General features: G+C 42.2%; 1 protein-coding gene across 3 annotated transcripts in view; it reads left to right on the top strand.

Moving 5' to 3' along the window:
• The window catches only part of Fbxw7 (F-box and WD repeat domain containing 7), a 141,256-nt gene extending 121,045 nt beyond the window's left edge, over positions 1 to 20,211 (top strand). For all 3 annotated transcript variants that reach the window (XM_041658966.1, XM_041658967.1, XM_041658968.1), the window contains 9 exons: positions 907 to 1,048; positions 6,813 to 6,947; positions 9,276 to 9,399; positions 11,130 to 11,266; positions 12,247 to 12,360; positions 13,786 to 13,967; positions 15,612 to 15,837; positions 17,247 to 17,457; positions 18,292 to 20,211. In XM_041658966.1, coding sequence (XP_041514900.1) covers positions 907 to 1,048; positions 6,813 to 6,947; positions 9,276 to 9,399; positions 11,130 to 11,266; positions 12,247 to 12,360; positions 13,786 to 13,967; positions 15,612 to 15,837; positions 17,247 to 17,457; positions 18,292 to 18,560 — 1,540 coding nt within the window. In that variant the 3' untranslated portion in view covers positions 18,561 to 20,211. The remainder of the gene's footprint in view (positions 1 to 906; positions 1,049 to 6,812; positions 6,948 to 9,275; positions 9,400 to 11,129; positions 11,267 to 12,246; positions 12,361 to 13,785; positions 13,968 to 15,611; positions 15,838 to 17,246; positions 17,458 to 18,291) is intronic.
• Positions 20,212 to 20,544: the final 333 nt, after the last annotated feature.

Genomic DNA, 20,544 nt, shown 5'->3' with positions numbered 1-20,544 from the left:
ATCTCAAAGTTTATTGGAAAAGAATCTTTCAACGATCTCTTTTAATCTAATTTTACCTGAAAGTTCTCTACTTGTTCTGAAAAACTGTGCGTCTCATCAGGGCTGGCTACTACTACCAGATACCTAGGCTCAGCTTAATAAATGACAATTTAAAATTGGCAACAGATATATATATATATATATATATATATATATATATATATAGTAAATAATTTTATTGCATCTAGGGCAAGTTTAAGGACTTATGTGTAAGAAGTAAAATCCAAAACATTTTTAATCTCTGAAATACTGGTAACACAAATACTTTTACATTCTTTTTTATAAAGAAAATGTAAACTTTAAGAAGTAGGGGCTGTGTGTTCTCAGGTCACGTTCGTTGGTTTGTATGCTTAGTCATTTACTCACTCACTCACAGTTAGGATCGAACCAGCCATGTCCGCTCAGAACGTGCGCTACGACTAATTTCCCGTGCAGCCCCAAGCAGACATAGACTAGTCACATACCGTTTCATAGAGTCTTCTACCTGGTTGCCAGTCGCTCCCCCAGATAGGGAGGAAACTTTTATTATAATCATAAAACAGGGTCAGAAGTAGTGGCAGATGCCTATATTTCTAGCATTTAAGGGTTTGAAGTAAGATGATTGTGAGTTCAAAGCTAACCTGGGCCTCATAGTAAGTTTGATGCTAACCTTGACTACACAGTGAGACCATCTCTGGAACAGAAGGAAAGGAAGAAAGCAAAGTAGGCTTTGTGTATTCCTGCCCTCTGAGAATAGCCAGCAAAAGGCATTGCTGTAGTGATGATGGAAGAAGACCAGACTGAAATTAGAGCTCACAGTTCTTAATAAGACCTGTCTTTGCTTCCTCTTGTCCTTTTTCCTTTTTTTTTTTTTTTTTTTTTTTTTAGTACCACTGGGCTTGTACCATGTTCAGCAACACCAACGACGTTCGGGGACCTCAGAGCTGCCAATGGGCAAGGGCAGCAGCGGCGCAGGATCACGTCTGTCCAGCCGCCCACCGGCCTCCAGGAGTGGCTGAAGATGTTTCAGGTGACTGTGGACACTGGCAATGCTTCACTTGGTTGCCTGGTGGGGGGGGGGTGATGCATCATTATGCAGCCATTAAAAAAACGGAGTACTCTTTGGTCTGTACCATTTATGAGCCTTGGAAACTCTGCATTAAATGAAAGAAGCCAGATGTAACGTGAGGTGTTTATTAATAAAAAGAGAGAAAGTAGGATAGTGGTTACCAGGTAGATAGGGGAAAGGACTGGGGTCACCTGCTAAGAGGTGTAGGCTTTTGGGGAGAGAACTGGGTAGGGTCGTGGTCATCAAGAAAGGCAGGCATCCTGGGAGTCCCGAAAGTGTACACTTAAAATAGCAAGCCTGTGATATGTCTGCATCTTTCAGAATGAAAGTATAGTGTTTATTTGTGTAAGTGAATATTTACATTCTTCATTGCCTTTTAGACAAACCTTTATTTTCTTGTTTATTTTTGAATTTTTATGTCACGGACTGTATTCTTGTTTTCTGAACATGTTTCTTGTAAATAAGGCATTTGAGATTAATTTAATAACTGTCAGCTAGTCACCAGAGGTGACTTTCCCTTTACTACTTCCCTAGAAGAGATGGCTGGGTGACTTCTCTCAGTGCCTTGCTTGTATATGGCTTTAATCTGGTCAATTTCCAATCGCTGTCTTTTACCAGAATTTAAATTCTTTGAACATTTCCTGGGCAGATTTGTCACCATGAGCACTATGGGTTTTTGTGACGTGAGACTGTCTTGCCGTGAATGGTAGATTAAGTCAAGTGCTCACCAAAACAGCTGCTATAGATGAAGCACTCGATAAGACAATAATTAATAAAAATAAGAACATACCTGATGCTGGCCACTGTACTATTATAAAATGAACACATTCACTACCTCTGGCTGCTTGAATTGTTAGGTATATAAGGAAACTATAATTTAAAAACATATACTGGTTTTATTTGTCTGCTGACTGAGTTTTCTGTCCTGCCCAGTTCCTGCAGTTGTTAAGTCCCAAAGAAATCACACAGAGGTCTACATTGATTATAAACTGAGTGGCCCATTAGCTCAGGCTTCTTACTAACTAATTCATATAACTTACATTAGCCCATAATTCTTGTCTGTGTTAGCCACGTGTCTTGGTGCTTTTTTTTTTTCAGTGAGGCAGTCACATCTTGCTTTCTCTGAGGCTGGGTCACCACTGCAGACTGAAACTTCCTCTTCCCAGAATTCTCATTGCCCTGCCTCTACTTCCTGCCTGGCTACTGGCCAATCAGCATTTTATTAAACATAATACAAGTGACAGGATAAAAGACCATTGTCCCACAGCATTTGCCATTTTCAAATATTTAAGAAATCCTGTTATGCAAATACCAGTATTTTGCTTAGGCTCTCTCTCTTCCTCCTTCCTCCCCGTGTGTGTGTGTGTGTGTGTGTGTGTGTGTGTGTGTGTGTGCGCGCGTGTGTGTGTGTGTGTGTTTCATCTAGAACTTCAAAACGAACATAAAGTCATGTGCCTCTAGATGGATTTAAGATTGTTTTGTGCCTTCTGATGATTCCTAAAACACCAGCAACGTGGGCTGGGGCAGCTACTGTAACCAGGGCAGCCCTGGTGCCTCAACAGGGTTTAAATTTTCCCCAAATCAATAGATGAAGTGGTAGGACCCTGGGTGTCTAGCTGGTAAAGACAGTATGAAGGATTGCTTCCAAAAAACAAATGATTATCCAACCCAAAATGGCCTAGTACTGAGTTTAGGAGTCTTGGGACTGAAGAAATGGAAGTTACATTTTACATATGGAAATGTCATGATACTACAGCCACAAGGAATGTAGTCTTAAAGGGATAGTGAAGATATTGGCCTCTAATTAGGCCAGGGAAATGGGAAGATCAGTGTGTTCTCCTGCATGTGCACGAGCGTGTGCACACCCTAGCACCCATGAGTGCAGAGCTGACGTCTTACCCGGAGGTTGAGCACCAAATGGTAGCTTTAGCATCCATTCAAACAGCCTTCAAAATGTTGAATGGAGCAAAGCTCGTTAGCAAACTAGTCCAAATAATTTTTATATGGTTGGGCCCATTTTTCCCACAGCATTTTAGTGTACCAAAATACGTTTTGTAAGGCACTTAGGATGTTCATTAAGAGAACTTTCCTCCATTGATCTGCAGTGGGAACATTAATGCTTCCTTTCATGAGGCTGTTCTAGCCAGTCCTTTATACAGTGCTTGTTTAGCTGCCCCATGAGCTCCTTAATAAAATGTCCAAGTGTTATACTTACTACTTCACAGTTTCAGAAATGTTTACTGTAAAAATAAAATCAGAAAACCAAGTTCGCTAAACCAGCTTTGTCTTATAAAATAGTGTACCTGTTTCATATGAGTAGTTCTAGTGAGAGATCTCATTCTTAGTTCACAGAAATATTGTGGAATTATCCCTGCAAGTAAAAAACTTAATCCACCTCCCCCCAACATTCTGTAGAAACAAATCTGTAGCAACTAAAGGCCCACTTGACAAGGTAGATCAGCCTAATCTTCTGTCCCATGTCAGCCTCTGACGTGACCCAGCCTCACGGTTGTACCCTGTCCTGTCCTGTGTTGTGCTGTGTTTCGAGGCTGGTGCCAAACTAACTAGGATTGAATCACTTGCCTGGAGGCTTGTGATGCTTCAGTGCCAATCTTACAGACAGCCACAGCTCCACAGCAAAGTGGGGTGGTGTGAGCTGACCCATGAGGGATAATTAAACTGGCAAGCTTCTACAAATATGCGATTGGGGCATTTAATGGTGACTTCCCTGTTGTGTAACAAGCAAAATGGGAACTCTTGTCCCCTTACTGTCCTCCTATTGCTCCGCAGGCAGTGATAGAGCACTCGGTCCAGCTTCATCTATCCCGACAAAGTACTCTGTGCTCCATTTGTAAATTGGATGAGAGACTATTACTGAAAAACAGAAATGTAAATTAAAAACAAAGGCAAAACCCCAAACTTTGTTCTGCTTAAATTGACTCGACTTTCCAGTAGTCGCTGTGCCTGCCAAAGAGAAAGGGCTGGTTGGATTGTTTATGTAATTTGGATATTACACTGTATGGCTTTTTACTTAGCAGTACTAGAGCAGGTAAAGACTCTAATGGAATTAGCCTTTTATGGTTCAAAAGCGTCAGGGAAGGGAAGCATATATGACCTTGATGAAGAGGCTTAGTCCAAATTTTGACATTGACTGTAACTAGCAGGTATTTGATTAAGGATCCGTTGTTTCCTTTATATCATACTACATAAAACAAACATTAAAGTAAGTGTCCACAGTGAAGAGTATTTAGCTGTGCATACAGTTCCACATGGAAGGACAACAGAGTCCATACATGTCAGTTTCCTCTATTGTTCTTGGGTCTAGAAGAGCCTGTCAGTACTAACTTTACATGGGAATCTGAGAAACAAAAGTGGCGTGTGTGTTTGTGGGTGTGTGTGAGAGGGAGCGCGCACTTGAGTGCTGTAACATATAACATTATGCAAATTCTGCACTCCCTAGCAGAACGGATTTGCATTAAGGCTGTGTGCTTTGGAAAGATCTGCTATACTCAAACCAAAAAACAAGAGCTATAAAATACATATGTTTTGATAGTTATAATGAATAAAATCTATATTGAAGGTTTTATCACACTCCATGCTAACTCCGAAATTACATATATTTTCTGTTTTATTTTAGTTAAGTCTTATTTATTTGTTAGTCAGCAAGGAAGTGACAACAGGATCAGTTTATTGTTTCTTTGAAGTTGCATTTGTTACAGCATGATTAAGAAAACTTATTAAACCTGGTGTAAGGAAGTTGAAGAAATTCATGTATTTAGTCAGATGGGACTACAGGAAAATACTGTATTTAATAGTTAAAAAATTTACATCAGAATAAAAGCAGATAAAGTCTTGGGTTCTTTAGAAAGTCCTACCTGAATCATGTTTTCTGAGGTGGATTGGAAACTGTTTGGACTAACAAGGAGAACTGCCCAGAGTAGTAGAGGAGGATTGCCGAGGATTTAAGACCACTCCGAACCATACAACACAAGTCCCTGCACTGCCATGCCTCAGGTTCTGGAGAAGCTAGTTCTAGTTTTCTACTGTGAGTTCAGGCTCAGTTACCCAAGGCTGGAATAGCAAGTGCATCGTGCCAGTGTCCCCAAGTGCTTGTTCGTGAATTCCCCGCGTGGGACCCTGGGCAGTGTTTGGGAACCACAGTGCCAACCACATCTTTTATAGGAGGCTTAAGGCAGTAAGCAGAAAGGTCACTTCAACCAGTCTCCAAGGAGTCTGGAGATAGACTAGGACAAAGCTAGGGAGCTGAGAGGCCATTGGAGGTCTGGATGTCGTCGTCTAGAAGAGACACTGGTGGCTTAGATGGCGCAGTCATGACCAAGTTTCAGGTGTCGTGAAGCTCATGGGTTTGTGTCTCTGAGTCCCCTGATTCTGCACTCTGAATCGTTTTCAAATGCTTAATCAAGATGTACAGTTTCCTTGCGTTGGATAGTTGTCCGCCTCCCACAGTATGGTGGTGCCTGAAGTGCCATGGGAGAAGACAGCCCAGCACTTTCGCTCAGTGTGAGGCACTGCACGTGTGGTATGACAGACTCGGGGTGGGCACCCTGTCTGAGAACAGAGGACACGACCTGTGGCAGCCTGGGCAAAGTAGAGTAGGCCATGGAGGTCGTCAGACGCTGGCTGATGGCCCATAGTGCCAACGCCGTCTGCAGTCAGGAGAGGAGAGGTGAGGTCATTATGGAGTCTATAGGAATAAATTCCTCTTTAAGAATTATTCTGAGGGCAGCCCCCTAAGAGCCTTGACCCAGCTCAGTATTTATCTTACATCTTACGGAATGCATCAGACTTTGCCTGTTACTCTTTATTTGTCCATGTCCAAATGGCTGCAGTAATCCCCAGGGGTGTTTACATCGGCACAGATTTACAAAGGCCTGCTTAGATATGCTTCTACTTAATAATTATGAAGTTACTTAAATGTTTTACATGGTTATTATAGAATTCCAACATTTTAAATTACTCATATGGCCATAAAATGTTTCCTTTCAAGAACCATTGCTTTTCTAAGCAGTCATACTCACTGGTAGAAAATATTTAAAAAAAAATGAAACAACAACAAAAATCCAACCCCAAGAGTTGTTTAAAGGAGCTCAGTTTTGAAATATAATTATATGTTTTTATTTTTCGTAAGTATAGCATTTTTTTTCTTAATTTTTTTTGGTCTTTGTATATATTCTAATTTTTAAAAAATGAACTTAGCCTATCTTTGCTATTGTTTCCTGTTTAATATCTATATTTTGTGTAAAACAGCATTTTTTAAACTTATAGGAGACACTTGTCAGAAATGCAGAATATCCAGCTATGAATTTCTCTCTAATTAATTATGTTGCAGATCTCTTAGCTCTTAGATGAAAGCCTTATTCAAGCCATAAAATTTTATGGCTGTCCACTAAAAATAATATGGAGAAAGAAAAATGATCTGTCAAAATTCCCTATTTATTCATTAACCGAGGTTGATTCTTCAGGGACAGGATTTTGGTATCTCCCCCAGTGTCTTGGTGTTGGATGAACACATAACTGTTATAACTAAAGAAAAAATCCAGTCATGACTTTGCTGGAAAGTAAAACCTAGATGGCTTCAGAGGCTACTGGAGGCAAGTTCTCTGTCCATGGTCCCTTTCCATGCAGTTCCCTGCGCAAACAAGGACACGCAGGTGCGTTTGTAACTGGAGCATCTTTAAGGTAATCAAAGTGTCCTCTTCGGTAGAGCTGGAGTGGACCAGAGAAGCTGCTGGCTTTGGATGAACTCATCGATAGCTGTGAGCCAACACAGGTGAAGCACATGATGCAGGTGATAGAGCCCCAGTTCCAGCGAGACTTCATTTCCTTGCTCCCCAAAGAGGTAAGCAAAGGCCGCCAGCTAGCGCCCCACACGGGCACCACCCCCTGTAAGCAGTGTCCTGCCGGTCGTCTTGGCTTAAGGGTGCAATTGTTACATAAAGGATGCTTATAACCAGGGTTCTTTTTTTTCTCCCAGTTGGATAAGGTAAGTCTGCATGGGAGTCACTGAGTTTCTTGCTAGGTGTTTGGGTATGTTTATTATTCATAGTGAATGTTCTCTAAATTCTGGACCATTAAGTAGCAATGCTGTTTTCCTTCTTATTTTGTCACTTCTCTTATGTCCCTTCAAGACCAGTAACTTTCTGACTATTGCATTTCTCTGGTCCTGGCATTATGTAATCGTTTTTATTTTATTTATTTTCTTAAGTGCATTGGTGTTTTGCCTGTATATATGAGGGTGTCAGGACTAGAGTTACAGACGGCTGTGAGCTGCCATGTGGGTGCTGGGAATTGAAACCAGGTCCTCTGGAAGAGCAGCCAGTGCTCTGAAGTGCTGAGCCATCTGTCCTGCCCCCTGCAGTTATTATTTAATACACAGAATTATATATATAGTGTGTGTGTGCCCCTGTTCATGTCTACCAGCCGTCCTCCACCTGAGGGAGATCACGTGTGAACTGCATGTAGCACTCCATTATAAGCCGTGTGCAGCTACATAGGTTAAAGATAATGCATGTGTTGACATTTTTGACTTCATAGCTTCATTTTTATCAGCAGAAAGGAATAATTCCCATGCTATATATTTTCTTAAATTACTGTACTCATGCTACTAATTAAATACCAGCTTAAAAGACAGCATGAAAAAGAGACTCATCATGCAAGTGACCCTGGACCCTCCAGTTTGAACAGAAAAGGAGTTCTGCTTTCACTTAGAGACCCACTCTAACTAAGTTCCTAGAGGCGTTCATAGTCCTAATTATAATTTTGCATTAGAGTTGAGTAAAATCGATGAAACTAACATAACTTAGGGAGAAGCAAAATTGATTAAAAAAACATCCTTTTTTCTGGTGTTTTCCCCCACTTTGGAGTACTTTTTAAAAATGACATTGTCCCACGAAAGAAGTGGGTTTTTTCTCGTGAACTTCTTCTATCACAAAACTCTGAATAAACTTAGGAAAGTAACATGAGGTCATCAGGGCATGAAACAGTAGGAAGCAGTTTCTGTGGAAGCAGCAGATACTCACCCTGATCCATTTTACGTCCCTGGTGCCCTCCTTTAGAATCTTGATTGTACAGATTCTCTCATAGCTTGGTGATTTTACTTACCTCTGAGAGTAAGTTTTTCTGGTCTGTTTTTGCTTTATTCTTATTTTTATAGATAACTCTTATCATGCAAAAACTTCCTGACCTCAAATCAGTAGAATTTGAGAATCTCTGTGGGGTTGTTATGTATATGTGTGGTGTGTGTATGTGTTCAAATAGTTAAATACATGCAGGTGTGCACACATGTGCATGTGGAGGCCAGAGCTGTGCTCCTCAGTTGCTCCCACGTTACTGTTAGTCAGAGTCGTGGTCTCTCGCTGAATCCAGAGCTTACTCACTCATGTGGACCAGCCAGTGAGCTCCTGTCTGTCCCCCGGCTTATAGTTGCCACCACCATGCCTGTCTTTTCCAAGTGTTGGGGTCCAAACCCTTATCTTCATGGTTGTACACGAAACATTACCAACTGAGCCGTCACCACACCCCAAAACCTGAGAATGTTTTAGCATTTAAGAAGTAAGCACAGATTGTTAATAAAAGGTAAGCCCCAAAAGGTTCTCTTGGCTTCCATGTTCTTTCAAAGACTGCTGAAGGAAAGAGAGAAGAGAAGTTAGAAAGAGAACCTGGCGTAGCATATCATGTTTTCTTTTTTTCAACTACTTGGAGGAAAGATTCTTCATTTGAAAAAATGCTTTATTGCATATGTGGAAGAATAATGGCATAGATCTAAACCCTTAGGGAAGTTTGTGTTATCAGCAAGAATGTATTGTTTAAAATATTATTACCATATTGGCATAATGTACTAGTATTTTTCTAATAATTGGTGTGAGCAGATCTCAAGCCTTTCTCTATCACCATGTAGGCTAATCACACGAGAAACCTGTGGTCATTGGCATTGTTCTCACTGTGAGCAAATACCAGTACAAGCACAGGTCGTCTAGAATAAAGCCTCAGATCCCTAATACGAGATTAACGAGCGTTCTCTTTGCTCTTAAAATACTGTTCTCCTTGATCTGCTCAGTCTACCAATATACAGCAGTCCTAGGGAAATGTGCGTCGCGTGGAGAGTAGCACCTTTGTTTCTGTCATTTTCTGACGTGGGAGTATGCCATCCTCGTTTCCTTTTCCACAGCTGGCACTCTATGTACTTTCATTCCTGGAACCCAAAGACCTGCTGCAAGCGGCTCAGACTTGTCGATACTGGAGAATTTTGGCTGAGGACAACCTTCTCTGGAGAGAAAAATGTAAAGAAGAGGGTAAGGTTCAAAATCACATAGAGAATGTGTTTCTACTGCAGCAGCAAAGGATTCTGGAAGCAAGTCAACAAAATAACTTTCCCGTGCAGGGAGAATCAATCGCTGGCAGAGTGAGTCTGCGTCCATTCATGTCCTTGATCCCAAAGTGAAGGAGTCCACCTGATTTCAAGCGATTAATTCCCAAATAATTGAGGATTTACCCACCCCTCCCATAGATTCTTAGTGGGACACCTCCTGTGAGCTGAACGTTCATAAATGCTGGGGAGATTGGACAGTTTGACATCTTCCTCCTGACATGGGTCTTAGATTCTTGCAGCATAGTTTGGTTTGGTTTGAACCCCCTTTTTAAGGAAGGGGTTAAGTCTCCTCCATATTGATCAAAGGGGAGACCTTGTTTCGCAGGTAGGCACCTAGAAAAATAATCATTTTGAAAAAAAAAATTGTTTCTGAGAAGCAAAATGTTACAGGAGAAGAAACTGGTGGGCTGCACTCTGTAGATGATGCGGCTCTGGCCGGCTGGAGAGCACCGCTCATTAGAGAGGCCTAGGAAGACCTCAGGTGCTCCTTGCTAAGCCTGGTCCCACAGTCAGCCTCTAGCTGCTCTTGGGTTAGTCAGGAAAATCTTCTTTCTCAAGCATCTTCATATGTAAACTAGTGTTAATTTTGCCTTCTTTCTCAGAACCTTTTGTTTCTTCCTTGAGATAGGGTCTCTATAGCCCTGGCTATAGCCCTGGCTATCTAGGAAATCGCAAGGTAAGGTAGACCAGGCTGGCCTTGAACTAGTGGAGACCCGCCTTCCTCTGCCTCCTGGGTACTGGGTTTAAAGGTGTGTACTGCTATGCCCAGCTTCAGAATCATTTTTAAATGTCTTTTTACTGCGTTTGCTAAAAATGATTCTGAACAGCTTGGTCTACATAGCAAGTTCCAGGACATACATACATACATACATACATACATACATGTGCAAACAGCCTGAGGTAATGATGTGCGTCTGTAATCATACTACTTGGACAGAGTGAGGATTACTGAAAGCTGGAGGCCATCTTGGTCTCCATAGTGAGTGTTAGGCCAGTCTCAGTTAAGTCTTTTCGCTGCATATGATCCAGTGATATTCCCCCACTCCTTCCTTCCTGTCTCCTACATGCTCTATCTCTGTGAGTTTGCTGTAAGATTGTGCGGTGTTTATCCCTTCGTAATTTCCTCATTCACTAATGTCTTAAAGGTTCATGTCCCAGCATGCATCCCTGTATCCACGTGTCCTTTGTCAGGTCGAGCAGCATTCCATTGTGTGTACTGCTGCATTTGGTGTTTTGGACAGATGCCTGGACTGCTTCCTGCTCTTGGCTAACTGAATAACATCGGTATGAGCATGGTGTCTAGATACCTGTTCACATCTCTCCTGTTAGTACTTTTGAGCACACATGCAGAAGTGAAAGTCCTATATCCTCTGTGCTATTGTGTTTTTGTGGAGTCACTGTGCTGATTTCCACAGCAGTGCTGCCGTTCTGCATCCAGACAAGCAGTACACATCCCTTCCCATCTCTGTGAGGAGAAGAGGCAATGAATCAGAATTGCCGTACCCATTGCAGACTCGCTGCTGCCTAGAGCAGTGTTGGAGGTTAGGGGTCTCTACCTCATCGGTGCTAAGAGAAAAAACAAGATCTGTATATAATGTGTCATTTTTATTATTGACGAAAGGAATTATTCTCTTAAACTCTTTGATGCATTAGGAATTGATGAGCCATTGCACATCAAGAGAAGAAAAATAATAAAGCCAGGTTTTATACACAGCCCGTGGAAGAGTGCATACATCAGACAGCACAGAATTGACACCAACTGGAGACGAGGAGAACTCAAATCTCCCAAGGTAGCTCTTCACATGCTAACAGAAATCTTTCATCAGTGGGAATGCCTGGTCAAACTCGTCTCTTGTGCCTAAAGTAGAACTTGACGCCTTGTGAAAAGAAAGCTGGCTCTGTTTTAGAATTAACTCAAAGTGTATCTAACAATGTTCTTTTATTTCTGGTTTCTTTAATCTGATAATTTTATTGAAATCAAAGATGAGTTGATCCAGGCATGGTGGCTCATGCTTGTACTCAAGAATTGGAGGCTGGAGGATAGCTGTGAGTTTAAGGCCAACCTGGGAAGACACTAAGTTCTAGGTCAGCCTGTTTTATGGTATGAGAACTTGCTTCAAGAAAGTCTCTTCCAACAAAGATGAGTTGAGAGGACATGAATTTGGTCTAGACCACTCTGCACAACATTGTTATTGTTATTACTTTTTAGAAATAACAGTTTGGGGTGTTGTGGATTTTTCTGGTTTTTTTTTTTATTTTTGGCTTTTATAATTTGAAGCAAAAGTCTCATTTTCTATCTTATAATATTATTGCAGATGTATAAATGGTAGAACTCCTCAATTCATATACTTTAAAATTAGCCAATTTGGGGAGGCATTGTTTTATATACCAGCGTGCCCTGGTGTAATTTTAGGTTGAAAAATCTGTTATTTATTATTCCTCTGTTTCTAGGTGTTTTACTTTTTTGCAGTGTTAAAAGTTGAACCCAGAGCCCAGTCCTCTCCCTCCTCTTTTCCTTGTGTTTTAATTTTGAGCTGAGGTTTGCCTGGGTGGAACTCACTTGGTGACCCAGGCTGTGCTGTGTATTGTATATAAATTTCATAAGCCCAGCTCTTCTCCTCTCTCCAGTTCAGTGTTATAGGCCTGTGCGGGAGAGTTCTGGGGACTTGGCCCCAGGTCCTGTGTATCCAAGCCTTCTCTGCAGCACTTCACTGTATTTTAAAGACTGTGATGTAATAACATAAATGCGATGTGTGTGTTTTTCTCATAGGTGCTGAAAGGACATGATGATCATGTCATCACATGCCTGCAGTTCTGTGGTAACCGCATAGTTAGTGGTTCTGATGACAACACCTTAAAAGTTTGGTCAGCAGTCACGGGCAAGGTAAGTTCCCTTCTTTCCGTGTTTTCTCAGGTCGTCATTTTGTGTTTGCAGTCACAGTGAAGGGGTCTGATCCTCAGCTGTTGATATCCTCCGTTAGGACTGCTACCTGTTTGCCGTCTTTGTCGCTTAGATGGTCTGAGACTTCTCAGACGCACTTCTTCTCACCTTGCCCATGTGAGTCAGAATCATTGCTCCCTAACGCCTTCCAAAACATGGCTGAGGGATTTGTAATGTCCTTATAACTGCTCTGTGGCTGAGCTGTCTGTAATCTAGGAATCAGGAAGATCCTGCTAATCGGAAGTTGTCTCAGATGTGAATGGTAAGGACATGAAGCCAGGTAGCCCAAGCAGTGGCTGTATTTTAGGTAGCATTCCTTAGGAGTCTCTAGTGCATATTGACTCTATCTGTCCAAAAGAGAATGTTTTTATGAATTAAGTAATCATTTATTTAAGAGTTAACAGAAGAAAGTATGAGAAAAATCTGTTTTTAAAAATATCTTTTGCTGTGTTGTTCCTTGGACAAGAATCTTAAAAATACTCAAAGCAGATGTTAAAAATTTCAAAAGTAGCTACATGTTTCCAGGATATAATATTAGTTTGGGGCTTATCTCAGAGTCTCGGTGTCTGTCTTTACACGTCTGGAGTAGCACGGCTAGCCCCTAACTACCGCCTGCAGGCAGATGGGTGAACTGTGGTATGTGGTCACACCCAACTTTCTTGGCAGTCTTGCCTTGGTTCTCTTCCGTGGGAAACACCCTGCTGCAGCTTTAATATTATTTAATCATGGGACCGGGCTAGAGAGGTTGAGCTTGCTTACATTTTATTTATTTATTTATTTATTTGTTTGTTTGTTTGTTTATTTATTTATAGCTTTCTGCCGTGTCTTATGCTTTGTATCATATGATTCTTTTTAAATTTTTTCACTTCATTTTATTATTTTATGTGTCTGTTTACCTGTATGTACGTACGTACGTATGTATGTGTGTGTATGTATGTATGTACGTGTACCATGTGCATGCCAGGTGCCCTTGGAGGCCAGAAGAGGGCGTCAGATTCCCTGGCCCTGGAGTTGTAGGTGGTTGTGAGGTACTAGGTGCTGGGAATCAAACCCAGGTCCCTGAAAGACAGCCAATGCTCTTCGCCACTGAGCCATCTCTCCAGCCCCATCATGTTAATCTTATGTTCCATATCATGTTTGCTTTCTCCATACCTGTCCCTCATTGTGGATGTGTGTCTAAGCTTGTATCACTACAAATAAATAATTCAGTAATAACGGTGTCATGCAGCATTGGTGGCAGAATGGTTTCCTAGTGCTCTAATAAAGTTGAATAAGTAAGACTTGTTCCAGCTTTTAATGAGATGATAGTATATTCTTTGCCTTGCTTTCATTTCTACCTAAAATTAATCATCTGAAGTGTTTTTCCAGTGCCTAAGAACGTTAGTGGGACACACGGGTGGAGTATGGTCATCACAGATGAGAGACAATATCATCATCAGTGGATCCACTGACCGGACCCTCAAAGTATGGAACGCGGAGACCGGAGAGTGCATACATACTTTATATGGGCACACTTCCACTGTGCGGTGTATGCATCTGCATGAGAAAAGGTAGAGGAAACCCCATTCTGATGGGGCTTTTGCTTCTGTCACTTGTGATATTGAAATTCATATAGTACTAATGGGCTCTTAAAGTAGATACTAGTGATTAAAGAGTAATGTTCCTAATTTAGGAAAGCCAGGTTATATTGGCGTAAAGTTGGAGGCTTGTCTTAAAATTTCCTTCTTCATTTGATGATGGTACAACCTTTTTTTCTTGAAGCTCTGCTTGGTGTTGATTTGATTATTCATTGTCTTCAAACAAAAAATCATTTTCTTTCTTAATAATCGAATTTATGCTGTGCAAGAGCCACAGATTCAGTCACTGGGACTCCTAGCCTGTGTGTCCTTGAGTGACCCACCACATTCTAGATCTAGACAAATACTGAGGTCCCGGCTTTCACTTACTTTCTCATTGCCTGTGGTCTGCACCGTTGAGCTCTCAGATGTGGTTTTGCCTTTGCACAGCTGACAGAGAGCCCTGGCATTAGGATCGCGCTGCTGCTCTTCCGCTGCCCACCACATTAAGGGAGAACTTTCAGTTCCGCCTTCAAAGTGGTTGCAGCCATGCCTGGTCTGCTTGTCCTTTCCTGCCCAGCGCCTCTGCCTGGCTGGTGCTTTTTTCTCTCACCTGCAGCGCCCTGCTGCTGAAATCATGTCCTTCTGTTAACACATCTTCATTGCAGCCAGCTAAGAAATTGTGTTTCTACTTCATTTGTCAAAAAATATTCTTTTGGCCTGATGTGATATATGTTCCTAGTCCTTGCACTGGGAAGGAGACAGGAGGATTCCTTGAATTCACAGCCTTTAGAAAAGGCCCTTTCTCTGAAAGAATGTATCCTAGAGGGGTCCTTACTCTGATGACCTGAAGCTTTGCACATGGTGCTCTCTTTAACTGACAACTGCTTTGGTAGGTAGGTAGGCTCTCCCTACAGTCATGATCTGCACAGGGGGGGTCCTTTTTACTTTTATTCTGAGCCTGCTTTGCACAGTGTGTTGTGAAATTAGAATCTAAGGCCTGAGTTTCAGGAGACCTTGCATTTCCTTCTTGGTTGCATTCATTTCTCCACGCTTCATCATTCTGCTCTTTCAAATGTGGCTTTTCTCTCTTGGGACCATAAAGGCACCTGGTTAGCAAGCCAGCAGTGACTGCATCACTGTGGTTTTCCAAAGGTATTCTGAAGGCATCTCTGTGACTCCTGTAGGAGCATCTTTCAAAGTCTGTGTCAGCAGCTGTGTGCACATGTCTGAAAGTGATTTTTCCCTCTGTGGGGAGTGTAAGAAAACAGCCATAGTTTTCTGAGTCCCAAATTAATTTTAAAATTGTATTTTGGTGAAAAATAATCATCGAAAATTTTTACTTCCTGAAATAGGTAGTAGAGTTCATAATTGAAATGTAATGAAATGGCAAATATCCTAAAGAAAGGAAGTTTTGAATTGTTGTAAATTAATACTAGATCTGCACCGAGGACTGAGCCGCATGTAATCAAGAGAGCTGTGTATGGAAAGCTGCTTGCTTATCGGAGGCTGCAGTTGCTCCTGTTCTAGGCAGAGTAAAAGTTTCTGTTCATGTGAGAAGTGAGCACTGTTTCACCAGCTACGTGCGTTCACGCTCGTCAGAATTCTGATACCTTGTTTTCTGTTCCCTCTCTGCAGAGTTGTTAGTGGTTCTCGAGATGCCACTCTTAGGGTCTGGGATATTGAGACCGGCCAGTGTTTACACGTCTTGATGGGTCACGTAGCTGCAGTCCGCTGTGTCCAGTATGACGGCAGGAGGGTTGTCAGTGGAGCGTATGATTTTATGGTCAAGGTGTGGGATCCAGAGACTGAGACCTGCCTGCACACATTACAGGGGCACACTAACAGAGTCTACTCATTGCAGGTAAGGAGTCTGTCTCTCCCATCACCTCGACGCTCTGCTGTTTAGATCTACCTTATTAGCAAGAAGAAAACATAAATTTCCAAAGCATTTAACTGTTTTAATGGTTTTAATTTCTGTGATCCATTTTCTCTCTAAAATGCAAATGTTTGTCTTGAAACCTGATACTTCAGGGCTGTAAATTTTGTTACATTATTAATAGTTAGATAATCTCATAGGAGAATAACTTGGATTTTAATAAACTCCTTTGCTGAGGATTAATTTGGCCAAAAGCTGCTGCCCCTTTGCCTTGCTAGCTGGAAGTTGATGGGCCGTGTAATTGTGATTCCATCCCATCTAAAGTGGCCGTGAGCCTCTCTGCAGAAAACCCTGTGCTTTCCGGGGCCATTGGTGGAGCAGAGAGGAGCTGACTAACCTGTTGTGTCCCTTCAGACATGAACTTGGAGTTTATTAACAGATTATAATATTTCAAGATCTAAAGTAACTGGACAGAAAACGTGGGCCACCTTTATTTCTGGAAATGCAGTGCTCTCCACTTCAAATATTTCCTGTTACATGATTGTCTTCCCGGGCACTTGCCCCTCAGTGGCTACCCAAGTAGAGCAGAATCCCAGTGCTGACATGGCTGTTTTTAGGGCATTTGATTCCTAATTGATAAGACTGCCCAAGTAATGAAATGTCAATATATGATAAAGACGTCGATGGTTTCCAAGGGGAGGGAGTTGGTTGCCATTGTTGTTGGTACTCTGTGGTGTACTCAGAATGTAGAGAATGATCTCAGAATGTATAGCCGGGCATTATATATACCTCCTGGGGATTGGTTTTTTAGTGGTTTGGGGAAGCTGAAGAAGAGAGGCTGCGTAGCTTGCTTTTGCTACTAAAATGCCTCCTCTTCTGACTACTAAGATAGTTATCTTTGGGGATATTTCCTAATTAGCAGTAAGTTCTTGTAAACAGCTTCTTATTACAGTTTTTAATGGAATTTACTTTTGAGCATCACAGAAGTTTGCTTGGCCCTTCCTTCCCCTGCCTTGGGTGCTGATGAGCGTGGCTTTGGCTTCCTATGGGCAAACCAAACTCGGCTTTCTTACTTGAATACATAGGTTGTGGCTTTCAGCTGGGACCAGGTGGTCGGAAGGGAATGTTGTTCACTCCAGGTGCTTCGTTTTCTTTTTGAAGTTATTGGGCAGTTTTGTTCAGTTTTGTTTCCTTTTTTTTAATTGTAAGAGAATTTATGAAGTGTTTTTGGAGACATGATCTGTAGACTCGATGATAGCGTGCACATCAGCCCAGCTGCGAGTTTACCCTAGCGCGCTCTTTGTTCTGGCCTTACATGTTGCTGTATCTCCCTCCCAGCTAGCTGACAGGGAAAGAGTCCATGTTTCTGTTCTAATACGCTGTGTCTGTTATAGTTTGATGGCATCCATGTGGTGAGTGGGTCTCTCGATACATCAATCCGAGTCTGGGATGTGGAGACAGGGAACTGTATTCACACGTTAACAGGACACCAGTCGTTGACAAGTGGAATGGAACTCAAGGACAATATTCTTGTCTCTGGGAATGCAGATTCTACAGTGAAAATCTGGGATATCAAAACAGGACAGTGTTTACAAACATTGCAGGGTAAGTGTTGGCCTCCTTTAGCCGTATCCTTCTGAAACGTCACTGCTGAAGAGGGAACCTGTGTAGAGCAGAGATTAACCTCATGCAGAGTACTTATTCCTGATGACTTTATAAACGCTTGCCTTTCAGAACCAGGCCACCTTGAGAAATGGCCTCAATTGTGTCTTTAATGTGAAAATTCTTACTCATTTCCTGCCTGTTCAGTCGACTCTATTTAACCTTAACAATGAGAAGAAAGACTTGGCCGACTCACAGAAGCAATGCTTCTTTTTGTCTGATCATTATATTTTGAATGATAGGAAATTACTTTGGCCTCCACTTAGCCAACTGCTTTAGTTGGGATGGGAAGGAGTAATGGTTACCCCCGAGGTAAAGAAACACATGAGAAAGTTGATTTGGAGGCACAGCACCACTGAATTCTTCATGATTCGCTTTTTTATATTTAGACGCCGTGCTTAGAAGGTTGGTTTGTTTTCAGTGAGCCCATCTGGAGGGCATCACATCGTGACTGTTCCTGGGATGTGGGGGTAGTGTAGTTCTTTTTTCTCCTTTACTGGTCTGTGCAGAGTGGTGGAGGGACTGACAGATCTGTCACACTCGTGCTTCCAGCTGTAGAATGTGTGACGCAGCATTGCTTGTGTCATAGCCCGGAGAACAACGTGTGTCTGGTGGCTCGCCAGGCTTGCAGGAGACAGGCCGTGAGCGTTGGGGCTTCCGCCGCAAATAGCTACCAGAGCTTCTAAACTACAGCAAGGTTTCTAAATGCGCAGCTTTATAACTGTTGGGTTTCTCGTGTGTTCTGACTGGTAATTCAGTCCCTGTGCTTTTGCCCAGGTCCCAACAAGCACCAGAGTGCCGTGACCTGTTTACAGTTCAACAAGAACTTCGTAATTACCAGCTCAGATGATGGAACTGTAAAACTCTGGGACTTGAAAACGGGTGAATTTATTCGAAACCTAGTCACATTGGAGAGTGGGGGGAGCGGGGGAGTTGTGTGGCGGATCAGAGCCTCCAACACAAAGCTGGTGTGTGCAGTTGGCAGTCGGAATGGGACTGAAGAAACCAAGCTCTTGGTGCTGGACTTCGATGTGGACCTGAAATGAAGAGCAGACAAGATGAGTCTTGTCCAACTCCATAGACAATATACTCCTGCCCTCCCCCTGCGCAAAAAAAAAAAAAAACAAAAACAAAAAACAAAAAAACAAAAAAAAAGAAAAAAAACAGAAAAGAAAAAAAGAGAAAAAAAAAAGAAAAGGAAAAAAATCCCTTGTACTCAGTGGTGCAGGATGTTGGTTTGGGGCAACAGATTGCAAAGACCTACAGACGAGACGGTGAGAAAGGCTGAAGAGACAGAGCCGTAACTAAGGGAGGCGGCGGCGCATCACCTGAAGCTTCACTTCTGATGAGGGGCAGCTTCGCAAAGCGAGACTATAAACCAACCAGGTGCAATTATTCCTCATTTTCTTCTCCAGTGGTCATTGGGCAGAGCCTCACCAAGACGTTGTTGCCGTCACCTCGAAAGGCGTGGCGGTGACATCCACACGCGTGTCATCAGAGCTTCTGCAGCCAAGTCGTGTTTCTGAAGTGGGAAGCGGAAAGAGATTACTGTGAATTGCTTTTGTACAGTTTCCATGAAGCTTTCTTGTTCTTTTCTTTTCCATTTTTTGTTGTTTTTTTTTCTTTGTTTTGTTTTTTGCCAGCCATTGCCAATGTCAATCAATCACAGTATTAGCCTCTGTTAATCTATCTACTGTTGCTTCCATATCCCCTCTTCAGTGCGCATGTCGCTAAAGGTGGCGCGTTGTCCTGGTTCCGAGTCCTGAGATGGGTGTAGTTCTCGACGCTGGTGCTAGAAGTAGGTCTCCACATGTGGGATCGTTGTCCCGCCCTGTACTGTACTCCCAGTGGCCAAACTTATTTATGCTGCTAAATGAAAGAAAGAAAGAAAAAACAAATTATTTTTTTTTATTTTTTTTCTGCTGTGACGTTTTAGTCCCAGACTGAATTCCAAATTTGCTCTAGTTTGGTTACAGAGAAAAAGACTTTTTGCCACTGAAACTTGAGCCATCTGTGCCTCTAAGAGGCTGTGAATGGAGAAGTTTCAGATACTGAAGAGTGAAGTTTGCCTGCAAATAAAGACTCGAGAGTGTGTGCAAAGCTTATTTTCTTTTATCTGGGCAAAAATTAAAACACATTCCTTGGGACAGAGCCTGAGGTGCCTGTTCTGCGGAGAAACTTCTTTGTTGAGGGCTGTGGTGAATGGATGAACGTACATAGTAAAACTGACAAGATATTTTAAAGATATATAGAATACAGAATAAAGGAAGTTGCTGGTCCGTCGTAGCATCTTACAGTATTCGGGAAAACAACTGTTACAGTTTCACTGCTCTGAGTAACCGACGCGAGAGGAACACCCGCGCTGTAGTGATGGCGTCCACGCAGACCAGCGCGGCGAGCAAGCGGAGTCAGGTCGTCTGCCTCATTCACCAGGAGCCGTAACTCAAGCTGAACTGTGAAAGTGGTTAACACTGTATCCTAGGCAGTCTTTTTTTTCCTCCTCCTCCTGTTTATTTTTTTGTTTGTTTTATTTATAGTCTGATTTTAAACAATCAGATTCAAGTTGGTTAATTTTAGTTATGTAACACCCTGGCGTGATGGAGGAAAACAACCTTTAAAGGGATTGTGTCTATGGTTTGATTCACTTAGAAATTTTATTTTCTTATAACTTAAGTGCAATAAAATGTGTTTTTTCATGTTATTGCGCCTGTTTCTTCCACCTAGATAATACTGTTTCATTATAAACATACGGTGTTTGTCTAATACTTTAATAGTCGGGTTTTGGCTTCTTAGCATTGCCTTCATTGTAGCAACATAGAAAAGAGGCCAAGCCACCGTGCTTTGGGCGTATAAACATGGCTTCTGGTTCCTTCCTTCCTTCCGCACCTCAGCAGTGGACCTGAGAGCTGCGGCTGCGGCTGTGGCTGTGTAGGTGATGTGTGTGATGGCTCTGCCCAGCCCCTGTTCAAAAACCCCGTTCCTGCTGCCTTTAGTGAAACTCTAGCAAACTAAAGCAAGGTGTGGGAGGGA

This window comes from Microtus oregoni, unplaced genomic scaffold, assembly GCF_018167655.1.
Source record: "Microtus oregoni isolate MIOR12 unplaced genomic scaffold, Mior012 000010F_ref0000083, whole genome shotgun sequence".
In the NCBI taxonomy this organism is placed as follows: domain Eukaryota; kingdom Metazoa; phylum Chordata; class Mammalia; order Rodentia; family Cricetidae; genus Microtus; species Microtus oregoni.
This window is presented reverse-complemented; position numbering and strand designations above follow the sequence as displayed.